This window comes from Muscardinus avellanarius (assembly GCF_963383645.1).
Source record: "Muscardinus avellanarius genome assembly, chromosome: 11".
In the NCBI taxonomy this organism is placed as follows: Eukaryota; Metazoa; Chordata; class Mammalia; order Rodentia; family Gliridae; genus Muscardinus; species Muscardinus avellanarius.
The window spans coordinates 15,335,027-15,347,807 of NC_137797.1; the positions used below are offsets into that span (position 1 = coordinate 15,335,027).

The 12,781-nt window shown below is 49.5% G+C and overlaps 2 protein-coding genes across 2 annotated transcripts in view; one reads left to right on the plus strand and one right to left on the minus strand.

The window, feature by feature from the left end:
* SYN3 (synapsin III) overlaps positions 1-12,781 on the plus strand; it is a gene marked incomplete at both ends in the record, with an annotated part of 421,001 nt that overhangs the window by 127,096 nt on the left and 281,124 nt on the right. The window lies entirely within an intron of this gene.
* Positions 3,451-12,781, minus strand: part of TIMP3 (TIMP metallopeptidase inhibitor 3) — a gene marked incomplete at both ends in the record, with an annotated part of 49,447 nt that continues 40,116 nt past the window's right edge. Inside the window, 4 exons of the mRNA XM_080706236.1 lie at positions 3,451-3,648; positions 4,527-4,648; positions 5,400-5,511; positions 12,009-12,091. Of these exons, the coding sequence (XP_080562362.1) occupies positions 3,451-3,648; positions 4,527-4,648; positions 5,400-5,511; positions 12,009-12,091 (515 nt within the window). The remainder of the gene's footprint in view (positions 3,649-4,526; positions 4,649-5,399; positions 5,512-12,008; positions 12,092-12,781) is intronic.

Below are 12,781 nucleotides of genomic sequence, written 5' to 3' on the forward strand. Positions count from 1 at the left end.
ACTACTTTCCCCATTTTGTTGTGCTTTCACCACTAGATTATTATGTTTCTCTCTGATACCAATGCTCTAGTGATTTTTTTTTTTTACTTTCCACAGCCAGGAGCCAAACACTGGGTGCCATCTTGGGGCAATCCAGGTTGTCAATCATCATACACAAGATGAAGGGGAAGGGTTGGGACCAGGAAAGGTACTGACTCCTGGGAGGGGGGCACAGAGTATCTTCTTAGAGCCATTCCAACCTCATTTATTTCTTTTATAAGTAGTGCTTGTGAGCTGTAGCTTGGTGGCCATGAGGCAGAGCTAGGGCTGATGGAAGATAAAGAACTGAAATCTTCTAGTATTGCCTACCCTGTCCAGAGCAGAGCACTGGCCCCGGGGATGGAGCCTGGGCACAGGGCTCCCTGGATTGGGAGGCAGAAGAGATGCCCAGAGAAGGCAAAGATAACTTAAAATCACAGTTCCCATGGCCCTGGGCTCCTTGGAACAATCATGGCTTCCCAGATGGATGGGAGAAAGGATTTGGGGGTAGTAAAAATGGGAGTGGGTGCAGATGACCCAGGACCAGCTAATACAGAACAAGGTCATGAATGAAGGGCTGGGGAGGTGGCTCAGTGGTAGAGCCCTTGCTTAGCATATGCAAGGCCCTGAGATCAATCCCTAGTCCTTAAGGACATGAATGTACCTTCTACTTTTTTCCTTCTCCTTCCTACTCAGGGAACCCCTAGGACTCTGATAGGGAGGAGAATGCTAGCTCTTCCATGTGCCAGTCTAGCTGCCTGCCCAAGTAGAAGTATTTTACCCTCAATTCCACTGTAGAATTTGATTCAGAAAAATGATGGCATGTGGATTTCATTTTTTTTCTCTTAAACACAATGTATACATATTACAGCCTACACATGACACAAGATTTAGCAAAATAAAACATTCACGATATGATTGAAATATGGAAGTGTCTGCACTACATAAATGACTTTAAATTATACAGTAAGTGAACAGGTGAAATAAACAAAGCTATAGCTTATAGAAAGCTCAAAAACCGCCCTCTGATAACGACATCACTTTGCAAAAGACCTTTCTTGGCCCAAGACCTCCCCACCAGGACCTAGCAGATGGGACTGTGGTTCCACCAATCTGTTTACTCTGCAGGGAAACTTTGGGGGCTTCATGCTCAGGCTTCATCCTGAGTCCCTTCTTGTGTGAGTGGGAGGACCACACGAGGGACTGTGAATAGCTAGACACCTCACAGTAGAGCCATTGACATCCCCTTGTGGGAGGACACTTGTGTGGATTGGGTCAGGAGCTTCAACCTTGCGACTCTGAGGTTGATAAAAAGATATTTCCAAACACATCTGTGGTTCACCCCTTAGAAACCGCTGGTTGCTGATCTTAGCTCCTTCTGCTCACTCTGTCCCTCAGAGAGGGCCAAGCCTCCTGCTTCCCCCTTGCCATAAGGCACCACCACCAGGAGAAAGGTACAAGGCAATTCAATGCATCCAGGGGAAACTCAAAACCTATACTGGCTTCCCTCTCTGTGGTTCAGGCAAAGGCCTTGTCTGAGCATTTTCGAGGGTGGGTGAGACACTAAAACGTGTTGTCTACTTTTTTTTCCCCTCTTGTTTCAATTGGCAGCTCTGTTTCCTAAAGTGAAATGAACTGAAGATATGAATACTAACAGAGGATAAATACCCATAATCTGGTAAAAAGGGCAGAGAAGAATCACGTTAAATGTCACCATCCTACCCTCCCAACTCTATAGAATATACATGATCACCTACTCTCAGCATCTCATTTTTTGACACTAAAACTTAAAATAATTTTATTTAATAGGAGAATTTATATTATAGTTTTATTTCAAAAATAAAAACACAACAAAAACCCTTTAGCTGATTGAAGAGTCAGGCTCCCCTTGTGACCACCCATCTTAACTCCACAAGGTGACTCAGGAGGTGGCTTCACCCAACAGTATGCTGGGGAAGGTAAACATGCTGTCCACAAGCCCAAGAGAGGCGGCCATCTAGCTGAGGCTGACCCCTCTGCAGCCATCCCTCCTGGACCTGGGCCCATGACCCACAGAAACTCTCATCTCCCATCAGCCAAGCCAGTAAGGCAGCTAAGGGACAGCCCCAAACATGAAGCAAAAGAAAAGGAAAGGGATGGAGGTTAGGTGACCCCAGTTGTAGGGAAAAGAGGGTGCCAAGGGTGTTCAGGATTTCAGATTTTAATTAAAAGGAAAAAAGAATGTCAACTTGGAATGTCATGATTTTCTTCAAACAAGCAACAACAATGATGAAATAAAAGAGATTAAACTATTGGCATATTTAACAGCATTGAATAGAATTCTGTGTCCTGTAAAAAATTAGCTTATGTCCCTGTGTGGGTATATGCAAATGTGTATACAAACACATCCCCCTAGGCGAGCTAAACACTACTTTGGAAATAGTATTCTCTACCCAAATCTACTTGGCTATTATCTGTGGATAGTGAAAGGTGTGTGTATTTCTCCATTTTACATATAAAGGCAAGCTCCGGGCCAGACCTCCCAAAGAGTTTTCCAGGACTTCTTACAGGAGATGGGGAGAGGAAGGACATTCATCTTAGTCTTTCCCCTGAGCTTCCATACAAGGCAGGCAAGTTGTCTCCTGACCTCAAGCAGATGTTTAAGTCTTCATCAACTAAGAATGCTCTGTTATTCTGGCCTGGCTGCTCGGTCCAGACTCAGAAGCAACTGGTCAACCCCAGTATCACTGGTCTGGAAGAACTATGGCTGTGTCACCTCAGACCCTCTCCTGAAGTTGGCTCCTTCCCTCCCTCATTCTGACAAACAAACACAGACAGATAGTCTGGTTGGGATGTGCAATAACATTTCCTCTGTGTTTAAATTCTTCCATGTACCTTGGGTCTGTCTGTTGCTGCCCTTAGCTGACCCAGAAATAGTCGACCTTTCAGCAGCCTCTGTGTCTGTGTCTTTTATGTAATGGGGAGAAGGAGGAAGACAAGGAAGAGGAGAAGGAGGAGGAGGAGGAGGAGGAGGAGGAGGAGGAGGAGGAGGAGGAGAAGGAGAAGGGTCTGGGAGATAGTACAGTGGAGAGGAAGAAAGGAGAATAGGTATTACAATGCCCCAATAGGGTTGATTTTTCCATTTTTGTTTTCCTAAAAAAATAGAGATTATATATCGCGAAGAAGAGGAGTCTATACTCCTCGTACTTTCTGGCATATGGACCAGAAGTTCCCAGGTGGAAATGGGGGATATCAAAACCAAAACAGAAGGGGTAGGGGGGCAGGAGAATAGTCCAAATCAACTCCATAGACAGCATCGACTTTTCTTTAAGTGTTCCAAGTGCTAAATTTGCGAGAAAACAGGCACTAATTTCATTGTCATCATTTGGGAAGAGTTAGTGTCCGAGGGGAGCTCAGCGGGAAGGGAGGGAGGCAAGATGGGGTGGGGCAGGCTCAGGGGTCTGTGGCATTGATGATGCTTTTGTCTGGGGGGGCCCATCCTCGGTACCAGCTGCAGTAGCCGCCCTTCTGCCGAATGCATGCATAGTGTTTGGACTGGTAGCCCGGGTAGCCGAAGTTGGAGAGCATGTCGGTCCAAAGGCACTCATTCTTGGAGGTCACAAAGCAAGGTAGGTAGTAGCAGGATTTGATCTGCAACAAGAACCAGACAACAGTTGGTGGACTGGGGCCTGGCACTGCCTGATCCTGGCTTCAGAGCCTGGGAGCACTGCAGAGGGTGCCTGACCATATCAGTCCTTTGGTGATAATGATACAGATGACACTAGTAATGCTAGCTCACATTTACTGGTTACCTGCTGTGTAGGAAACGTGCCCATCTATGACATTCCCCTAATTCTCATTACATTTCTTTGTCCCTTTTACAGATAAAGAGATGGAGGTTCAGAGAGGTTAAGCAACTTGCTCCTGATCATGTAGGGAACAAGTAAAAACTTAGATGCAAGGAGATAAGATCTCAGCTGTTGCAGGGGACTGAGGAATTAGAAAGATGAAATATAAACTCTGCAGTCCAGCTGCCCCGGGGTAAAAATCAGACTCAGCAAGCTGTGTGAACCAGGGCTAGTTACTGAAGCTCTCAGAGCCTCTATTTCTTCATCTATAAAAGGAGGATAATAGTAATTAAACCCATACAAGGTTGTTCTGAAGACTGAGGAAGATAGTGGCCCAACTGTCTCCCACAGCAGGCTATACTGGGATTGGGCCTGGCTGACCCTAAACCTTCCGTGGCAGTGGATAGCAGCAATCCTGGGTCAGCCTGTGCTCCTGGCAGTGACTCTGCTGCCAGGGTGAGACTGTTGGTATTGCTCAGCAGAACCTGCCATTGGAAGGATACAGCCTCTGTCATGGCCTTGAACTCTTTAGCTTTGAACTCTATGCTGATCACAGCACCCAGGTGGCAGATCACAGCACCCGGGCATTCATGCCTCCCTTGCTGTCTCCACTGTCCCAGGATCACACCGCCCTGTGGTCCCACACGTGTGCCCCTCCCAGCTGAGGCTCCCATGGCTCACCTTGCAGTTACACCCCAGGTGGTAGCGATAGTTGAGCCCCTTGCGCTGGGACAGGGTGAGCTGGTCCCACCGCTCCACAAAGTTACACAGCCCCGTGTACACCTTGCCATCGTAGACCCGGCCTAGAGGAGGAAAGGACACAGGGAGAGGTGGTCGGTCCAAGTCTGGCCAGAGGGACAGCAGTGGCACCCCCGTGTGCCCACCGAGCCTGGGCGCTGTGCTAGATATATTCCAGACCCAGGAGTTTATTTTGCCACACCCAACACCTTCAAGGATGAACCAACTCCATTTTCCAGGTAAAACTAGACAGGTTAAGCAATTGCTGAAGGGCCCAAACCCCTTAATTCCTGGAGTGCGAATTATTCACTCCCACCTACTGGCTTGGAGTGTTTTTGTTTGCTTTAGTTTTGGTTTTGGGTTTTGTTTTGGGGAAGGAACCCAGGAGCATTCTACCTCTGAACTATACCCCCAGCCCTATTTTTTATTCTTTATTTTGAAACAGGGTCTCACTGAGTTGCAAAGGGCCTCACTAAGTAGCTGAGGCTGGCTGTGAACCTGTGATCCTCCCGTCTCAGCCTCCCGTGTGCTGGGATTACAAGTGTGCACCACCACACCCGGCGAGGCGATCCCTTTTTACTTACAGTAAAGCTGAGAAATTATAAAATTAAGAGGTTTTAGGGTCAGTGGTGCAGCTGAGACATGAGGGACTTCACATGATGCATGTCACATGGGGCTAGTGTCCTGGGACACAGCAGGATCGACTTTGTTTACCATCAGATGTGGGCCTGGCCGGGATACTGGGGTGGGGACACTGTGGAGCCACGGGCCTGAGTCTCCATTCTGGGTTGGGGACACTGCGGGGGAACGTGTTACCTGTCAGCAGGTACTGGTATTTGTTGACTTCCAGCTTCAGGCCGCAGAGACTCTCGGAGGCTTCCGTGTGGATGTACTGCACATGTGGCATCTTGGTGAAGCCTCGGTACATCTGTGGACAGAAGTATCAGCACAAGCCTGAGGCCCAGAAAGCAAGCACTCGTTTGGCATAAGAGAATCGGGTCCCCTATTCTGCACTCAAGTGGCTGGTCCCTTCACTCCCAGAGGGCCACTCGTCTGTCCTCTGTTCTGAGCCAGGCTGTCTTCTTCCTGTCCAACCAGTAAACATTCCCCCCAATCCAGCAGCCCCTAAAAACTCCTCTAGCCACATGTTCCTCAAATCCCACCACCTCTCCAGAAATCCAAAGCAGATGCTGTGCAAAGGGTCCTTCTGCTGTGTGCACCTCAGGGCCTGAGCTCCGGGGGACTGGACAGCATTCGGGTGACCTGATATTCCCCAGGCTATGAAAGTGCTCTCACCCACAGTATCCTTCCAGGGTCCCTAGGAGGCAGGTCCTCTTAACCCTCTTTCTGCTCTGATGGAGATCCTATTTGGCTGGCCAGAGCTGAATTCAAGCCAAGTGTTTCCATGCTCCTATTCTCCTAAACATCTGCAGAGGGCATTAGGTTCCTTTGCTCCAGATGGAACACATAAGCATGTATGCAAAATTCAGAGACTTTTAACTAAACAATAATTATTAAGTCGAACCATATGAAATTGCTGATATGTGGCTGTTTTTATCCACAATGTAATCTAATACTACGGACTGCAATGGGAGGCAACCCTGTTCCCCTGGGAGACATCCCGGATGCCTGGCAAAGCCGGGAGATATTTTCAGTGTCACAGGAGTGGAGAGAGGATGCTAAACATCCTACAATACACAGGACAGCCCCATAGCAAAGAGTTATCCAGCCCAATGTCAATAGTACTGCCAGTTAGAAGAGTCTCCTATCACCTAATCCCCATGATGGCCCCTTTCACAGATGAGAAGTCTGAGACCCAGGCAGGTGAGGTAGCTTTTCTAAGGCCAGAGAGCTAGTAAACAGAAGAGCTACGATTCCAAGCAGGGGGAAAAAGATCCGTCCTCTTAAACTTCACACTATACTGTCTCCCCTGTGACCTCAGGGGCTTGGGACCCAGGGCCTCTGCACCAGCGAATGCCATTCGCACTTATGGACCTGTGGCCCCTTTGTCAGTGTGTGCTCAGGTTCCCGGGGTGACCCTAACAGAGGTTAAATCCACCCTGTAATTCCGGTTCAAGTCCACAGGTGTCACACAGGCCCAGATCCACCAAGACCACTGCATGGGCTGCGGAGGTTGGGCTGTGACAACCAAGCATGGCCAAACCCCATTCTCCCTCCAGTTCTTAGAGTGCACAAGCTTTGAACTTGTCTCTGGGCCTGTCCCAAGGGTTTACAATAAGATAATGTCCCTACTTCAGTCCCTGGCATGCATTATTAATTTACTTATGGTAATTAATACACAGCCAGACATCATCTCATTTGTGCCTCAGAAATGCCTCCATTTGGCCTGATGGGCTGGGGTTTTATCCTCATCTTTTAAGTGGTGACTGGCTGGCAGGGGAAGGTGATCCCATCATAAAGCCATCCATTAGACTGGCAAAGTTGGGGACTCCTCCTCCCTGTTTAAGGAGCACACTGTTCTAAAGGGTTCAGATGCTCTCCCTTTGAACCCCTCTTCTCCCCCAAGGCTCACCAACTGCACAAGGAAAGATGGCTGAGTGCCTCAGAAAACACTGTCTGTCTCTGTGCTCAATTATGCTGTTGGGGTGTGTCCAGCCAGGATGGCGCCTTGCTCATTGGTGGATGGAACTCACTGGCATTAACAGGAACCATGTTTAAGAGAGCTGCTATATGTGTCTCTTCCGGAAAAAAAAAAAAAAAAAAAAAAGCCCTACACTGAGCTGACTTCTGTGTCCAGCAACTTCTCATTTGGGGGTGCATGTTCCTTGGGGTTTTGGCAAACATTTCAGTTAAGCACTGGTTCTTGGGTCTTTTGGGCCCAGCCTATTGGAAGCTCAGTTCATTCTGTGTCCATCTCTCTCTCTTTTCGTCCTCTGCTTTATGGGTGAGAACCAAGGCCCTGCTTGGAGTTCTGAGACTTGAACTATTCAGTGAGAACTTGAATCATTGAAATCAGTCTGGCATCCCTGCTACTTGTCAGTTGGAAGGAGCCTGTATTCTAACATCGTTCCTAGGACTTGGCACATAGTTGAACTTTTGATACACCACAGATGATTGTGTCTGACAGGCCCTGAGCTGCATGCTGGGGGTCAACTTCAGAAATAATAATGTAGAAAAGGTAGATTGTATCATTTACTTGTCTTCTCTTGATAATAATCATCACTTGATCTTATTATGGATCCCCAAAGTATCATCAATCCTAGAGATCTAGAATTAGTTTGACAAATTTAGGAGGCTTCATATAGGTTTAGAATGTCCTAAAAAAAAAACAGAGAATGTCACAATAGGAAAAGATGCTAAAGTTCACCTATCCTGATGGTTTCTCAAGGATTACTGACAAATATAGGTTCTGCTGACTGACAGCCAGAGTTTGAATCTTGTCCCTGCTATTTATTAGCCACTTGGGAAGTTACCTAACCTCTTTAAGCCTTGGTTTGTTTATCCATAAAGTGGAGCCAAGTACTTACTCCATATGGTGTTTTTGAGACTTAAATGACTTGGTATAGCACTCAGTACACAGCATTCAGCAACAGCTTAAAAACAATTACAACCACAATTCGGAAGGAGAGGAGTGGGAGGCCCCCTTCTCTCTATGTGTCTCTGCTCAACCTCATCTCTGGTTCAAAGCCTCACACATAAGCAGGCTGTTATTTTCCAGATAACTCTGAGCCCTTTTTTTTTTTTTTTTTTTTTTTTGGTGGGGGGACTGGGGTTTGAACCCGAGGCATTAGGGTTCTCCTTCTTGCTAATCTCTACACAAAGCACAAGAGAAGTTAACTTCCCGTGGGGCAAAGGGATGAATCAGGATGTATGAAGGAAGATTCTGAGTCTGGGGTCCTGTGTAAGTTTCTTATGAAATTTCTTATGAAATGCCTGGCCTTTTATACTAACTGCGACGAGCCACCCTTACATCAGATTTCCCACCTGCTGGCTGCAGATCAGTATTCTTCTAGGTGATTGGTTTAGATCATGAATTCATTTAAATCTACAACTTGATCTTATTTACAGATCACGCAACTGAGGTACAGAGCATGTGGAGAGGGAGTCCACCTCTGCGGAGGGCTAGCTATGAGTCCTGTGCCATGTTCTCAAGCCTTGGGAGGAGGAGAATGGTTCTCTGTGGGCTGGGGTCAAAGAAGCTTCCAGCTGGAGCCTCAAAGACCAGACCCTGCTGCTGCTCATTTGATTAGACAAACCGCTGAGGGAAGGGACCAAACATTCTGTTTGCCCAGCAGATCCATCCTGCTCCCAGTCAGACCAGGCAAAACACATGACCAGCATGTGTCCCTTAGGATCCTCCTGGGACCAGCTGGGACATAATGTCCCCCACAGGCTGTTCCCCGCAGCCTGCCTGAGAGCAGAGCTCCGCAGCACAACAAACAACAGCTTTGGGCAAAGTGGACTGCCTTCTCATGATCCTGATGGGTGATAAGATCTCCAAATTTTAGTGTGGCCAGTTCTGGGAGCTTCCACCTCTGCACCACAGTCCAGAGCCTGGGCCCCAGCTGATCTCCAAGTTTGAGTTTGCAACAAGCTCTCTCAACATTCTAACACCTTCACCCTCACCCACGCACTCACGGGTCTCTGTGCACTCAAGGGTGCCTCAAAAGGGGATCAGAGGCCACAGGGGGATGGGATGGGAGGGGTCTGCTTGCCCGTCATCAGAGACCAGACAGGACTGGGGTTTTCAATGTTCTCTAAGCTCAGTTCTGCTCCAGGGGAGCCTCCCCGCCTGACTCTCACTCTCCAGGGTGAACACCAACCCTCTAAGACGAACCCTCCCAGGGCCCAGGGACAAAACCCAAGCAGGCTTCCCTCCTCCGAATGCTTTTCTGATACACCCTTTTGCAGGCTGCAAGTCAAGAGCTGTGCTGCTAGATCATACACCAGCGAACCCCAGATGACCTCTTTGTGTTCCCTGGGGGAGCTAGGCACAAGTGGAGTTAGACGTAGCCCCCCAAGTGGGCGGGAGTAACAACTCAGCCTGCTGCCCCACTACTCCGTTATCTCTTGTTGGCAGAAATCCTGTGATTTAGCTCTGATTTGCCACTTCCTTCTAGCTATGGGATCTTGGTTGTGACATAACCCTCTGAGTCATGAGTCTTGGTGGCCTCACCTGTCACATAGACACAGAACGCTGTGTGCCTGTTTCACAGGCTGGGGGTGAGGACTGCCCTGTGCAAGGGCTTAGCAAAATGTCCAGTGCACAGCGAATGCTCAATAAATGGTGCTCATCTATAGTCTTCTATTAATTGCCCCAAGTATTTGTGGCCCCAGCTTGTAACCCAGAGCTGAACACAGAGAGTGCGATGTAGAAATGGGGGATGGACCGATGGGTTTCTACTCTTATCAGGCACCTTCTCTGACTTGCAAGGCCTTACTGGATAGAAAGGCACGGACTTGTTCTATGTGTCGCCATGCTGGTTCAGTAGGAGAGTCAATCAATCAAAGGCATTCGATAGGCTGGATGAGTCAATGACAGGGAGCCTTGAGGAGTCGTGTACACAACACACAGGACTGGGAGGGGGCGTCCCGTGACTCAGCTCCAAAGCTCATTCTGCCCTTGATTGACTGTATGGCTCTAAGCCTGTCATTTCCCTCTAAGCCTCTGTCAGCTGTTCAGCATCCACCCCAGGGCATCCACCACCTAGAGAAGGCTGAGAAGCCCAGAGCCCAGCCCAGGGGAGCACAGGTGCACAGGAGGCTGATGGGGAGCAAGTGTTCTTCTGCTCTAAACAAGCCCAGCCACCTGGTGTGACACCTGTGAGTAGGAATGAGACATTCTGCCTATAGGAAGGGCCTCCAGTGGCCTCCAGGCCCCGATGGCAGGAGGGAAGTCAAATGAGCCTTGGGAAACACTGCCTCCAGCTAGTCCAACAACAGCTCCCTGCTGGCCACAGAGAACCTGGGGACTGGCACAGGGCAGGGGGAGCCAGCTGGGCGAGCCTTTGCTTTCCCTAACATGCATTCTTTCACCGGCTGCCAGAGGCTGCAAAGTAGGTTTTTCAGACAGCCGTGGCTCTTGCTGGTTCCCTGCCTCCACCCGCTCTCCTCTCCCCAGGGCCATCTGAAGATAAGCAGGTCCCATGATCAGACTCAGGCAGGCCCAGGCAGCCAGCCAGGGCTGACCCTGGACATTACATAACCTGAGCTGCTGCGGGTGTTTCCAAAATTGAGTCCAGAGCAACAGGTTCCACAAAATTAGTACATCCAGCCATAGGCCCCGGGGCAGGAGTAAGAAGACCTGGGAAGCCTGGCTACCACCCACCAAGAGCCGGGTCACCCCCTAATCGAATCTACGTGGGCACTGAAGCTTGTCTCCTCCAGGCACATTTCAGACTTCTTGGGGTCCTAGCCACAAACCCCCCATTAGATGGATGAACATTCACCAAGTCCCTTTCGAAGGCCAGGTCCCCTCCTCCTACCAGGAAGGGATGTAAATATGGGCAATGAGAAAAGGGGCTGGTGGTTCACCTGGGCCTGAGCGTATCCCATCCAAAAGGTGTGCTTAGTCACAGGTCTGTCCCTCCTCCCACCCTGACTATAGAAATGTCCTCATCATCCTCTGTGCTGAGGAACCACAGAACATCCTTCCAGCACCTATTCACAGGTGACACTGCCAATATCCCAGGGCACTTAGAATGCCCAGGTGGGAAGAGCTCTAAGGGGTACCAGGCACACTTCCACACAGTTAACAGATGGAGGCCCAGGAAGAGGGACAAGGCCAAGGGCAATGTGATTTCGGGGTAGCGCTGAGACTAAGGCACAGGCTCTTGGATTTGGAATGAAATGTTCCTTCCCTCGAGATCTATAGACTTCCTTGACTTCATGATGCTCACATAGGCTCAGTAAACGTGGCTAATGAGGATGCAAGGAGTTATCCAGAGCTAAGAAAAAGGGTACAACTCCGACATGAAGACGAGACCCCTGAGACTGGCACAGTTTAGTGTAAAGATCTGAGTTTAGTGTAAAGATCTATAAACCCACCTATAGCCTCAGTGACCACCTAAGACCTGCTAAATCCCAGAAACTCAGAGCTCACAGGGCTATGGAGATTATCTGGACGCAATCCCTCACTTTGCAACTGGGAAAACAGAGACCCAGAGAAGGCCAGTGCTGTAGCTGAGGTCTTTCAGTTACCTGGGTAACAAGGCTACCCAGCATCTGTCCCAGAGCTCAGCCTCCTGGACTCCACCTGTGCTGGCTCTGGGCCAAGCAGCCCCCCCTCCCCTTCAAGCCCATCTCTTCCTGCTGCCTCAGCAAGGCAGAAGGGCTGGGGCTGTCTGGGCTTAGACACTGAGCAAACACACATCCCAGTTCCAACCCACTTGGCCTCCCTTGGCCCAGGATCTTCAGGCACAAACCCAGGAAGCCGCCTGGAGCCAGGCCGATGACGCCACTCACCTTCATCTGCTTGATGGTGTAGACCAGCGTGCCAAAGGGCCCCTCCTTCACCAGCTTCTTCCCCACCACCTTGGCCCGGATCACTGTAGAGAGCAAGACAGAGATGGGGTTGAGGTCCTGAAGGCCTGAACCACACCAACAGGGGCATCTCAGGGTGGGCCAGCTACCCCCCAAAGGGCCTGAAATTTCTCTCTTTCCTTCAAGCCAACTGGACTAGATGGTTGTGTTTATAAAGAATGTGGAGGACAGAGAGGCAGCCACAGTCGCAATTGCTGGCCCTGGAAAGCCCTAGGGTCTGCTCAGCCTGCTCACTCTCGGCAAGGTGTTGACCTTGTGACGTCACCATAATCCAATACTTTCTGTCAGAGATTCTTGTCCTCCCTCCACTGCTCAGCTGCCAACACCACCATCTCCTAGACCTCTTCCCTCTCTACTGGAGCCCCTGCCTGGCCTCCTCATCCAGAGCTCTTCCTGTCCCATGGCCAGACACATCCCCAGGGGTGTGATGCAGTCCGGCTTCCTGAGTGTCCCTCAGGACAGCATTCTGATTGGCCCTTTGGTACCAGCACAGGGATGCCCAGCTCGGTGGGATGCAGGAGCAGCTGGGACTGGGGTTGCAGAACCATGGCTGAGCAGGACCTTCCCAGCCCAGCTGCTGATGGCTATTGTGACTGGAGACAAGTAAACAACTTTGTTTCTGGCTTCCCTTCCCTCGTCTATGAAACAGGAACCGCAATGGTTCTAAACTCCTGAATTAGAGGAATTAGGCAAGT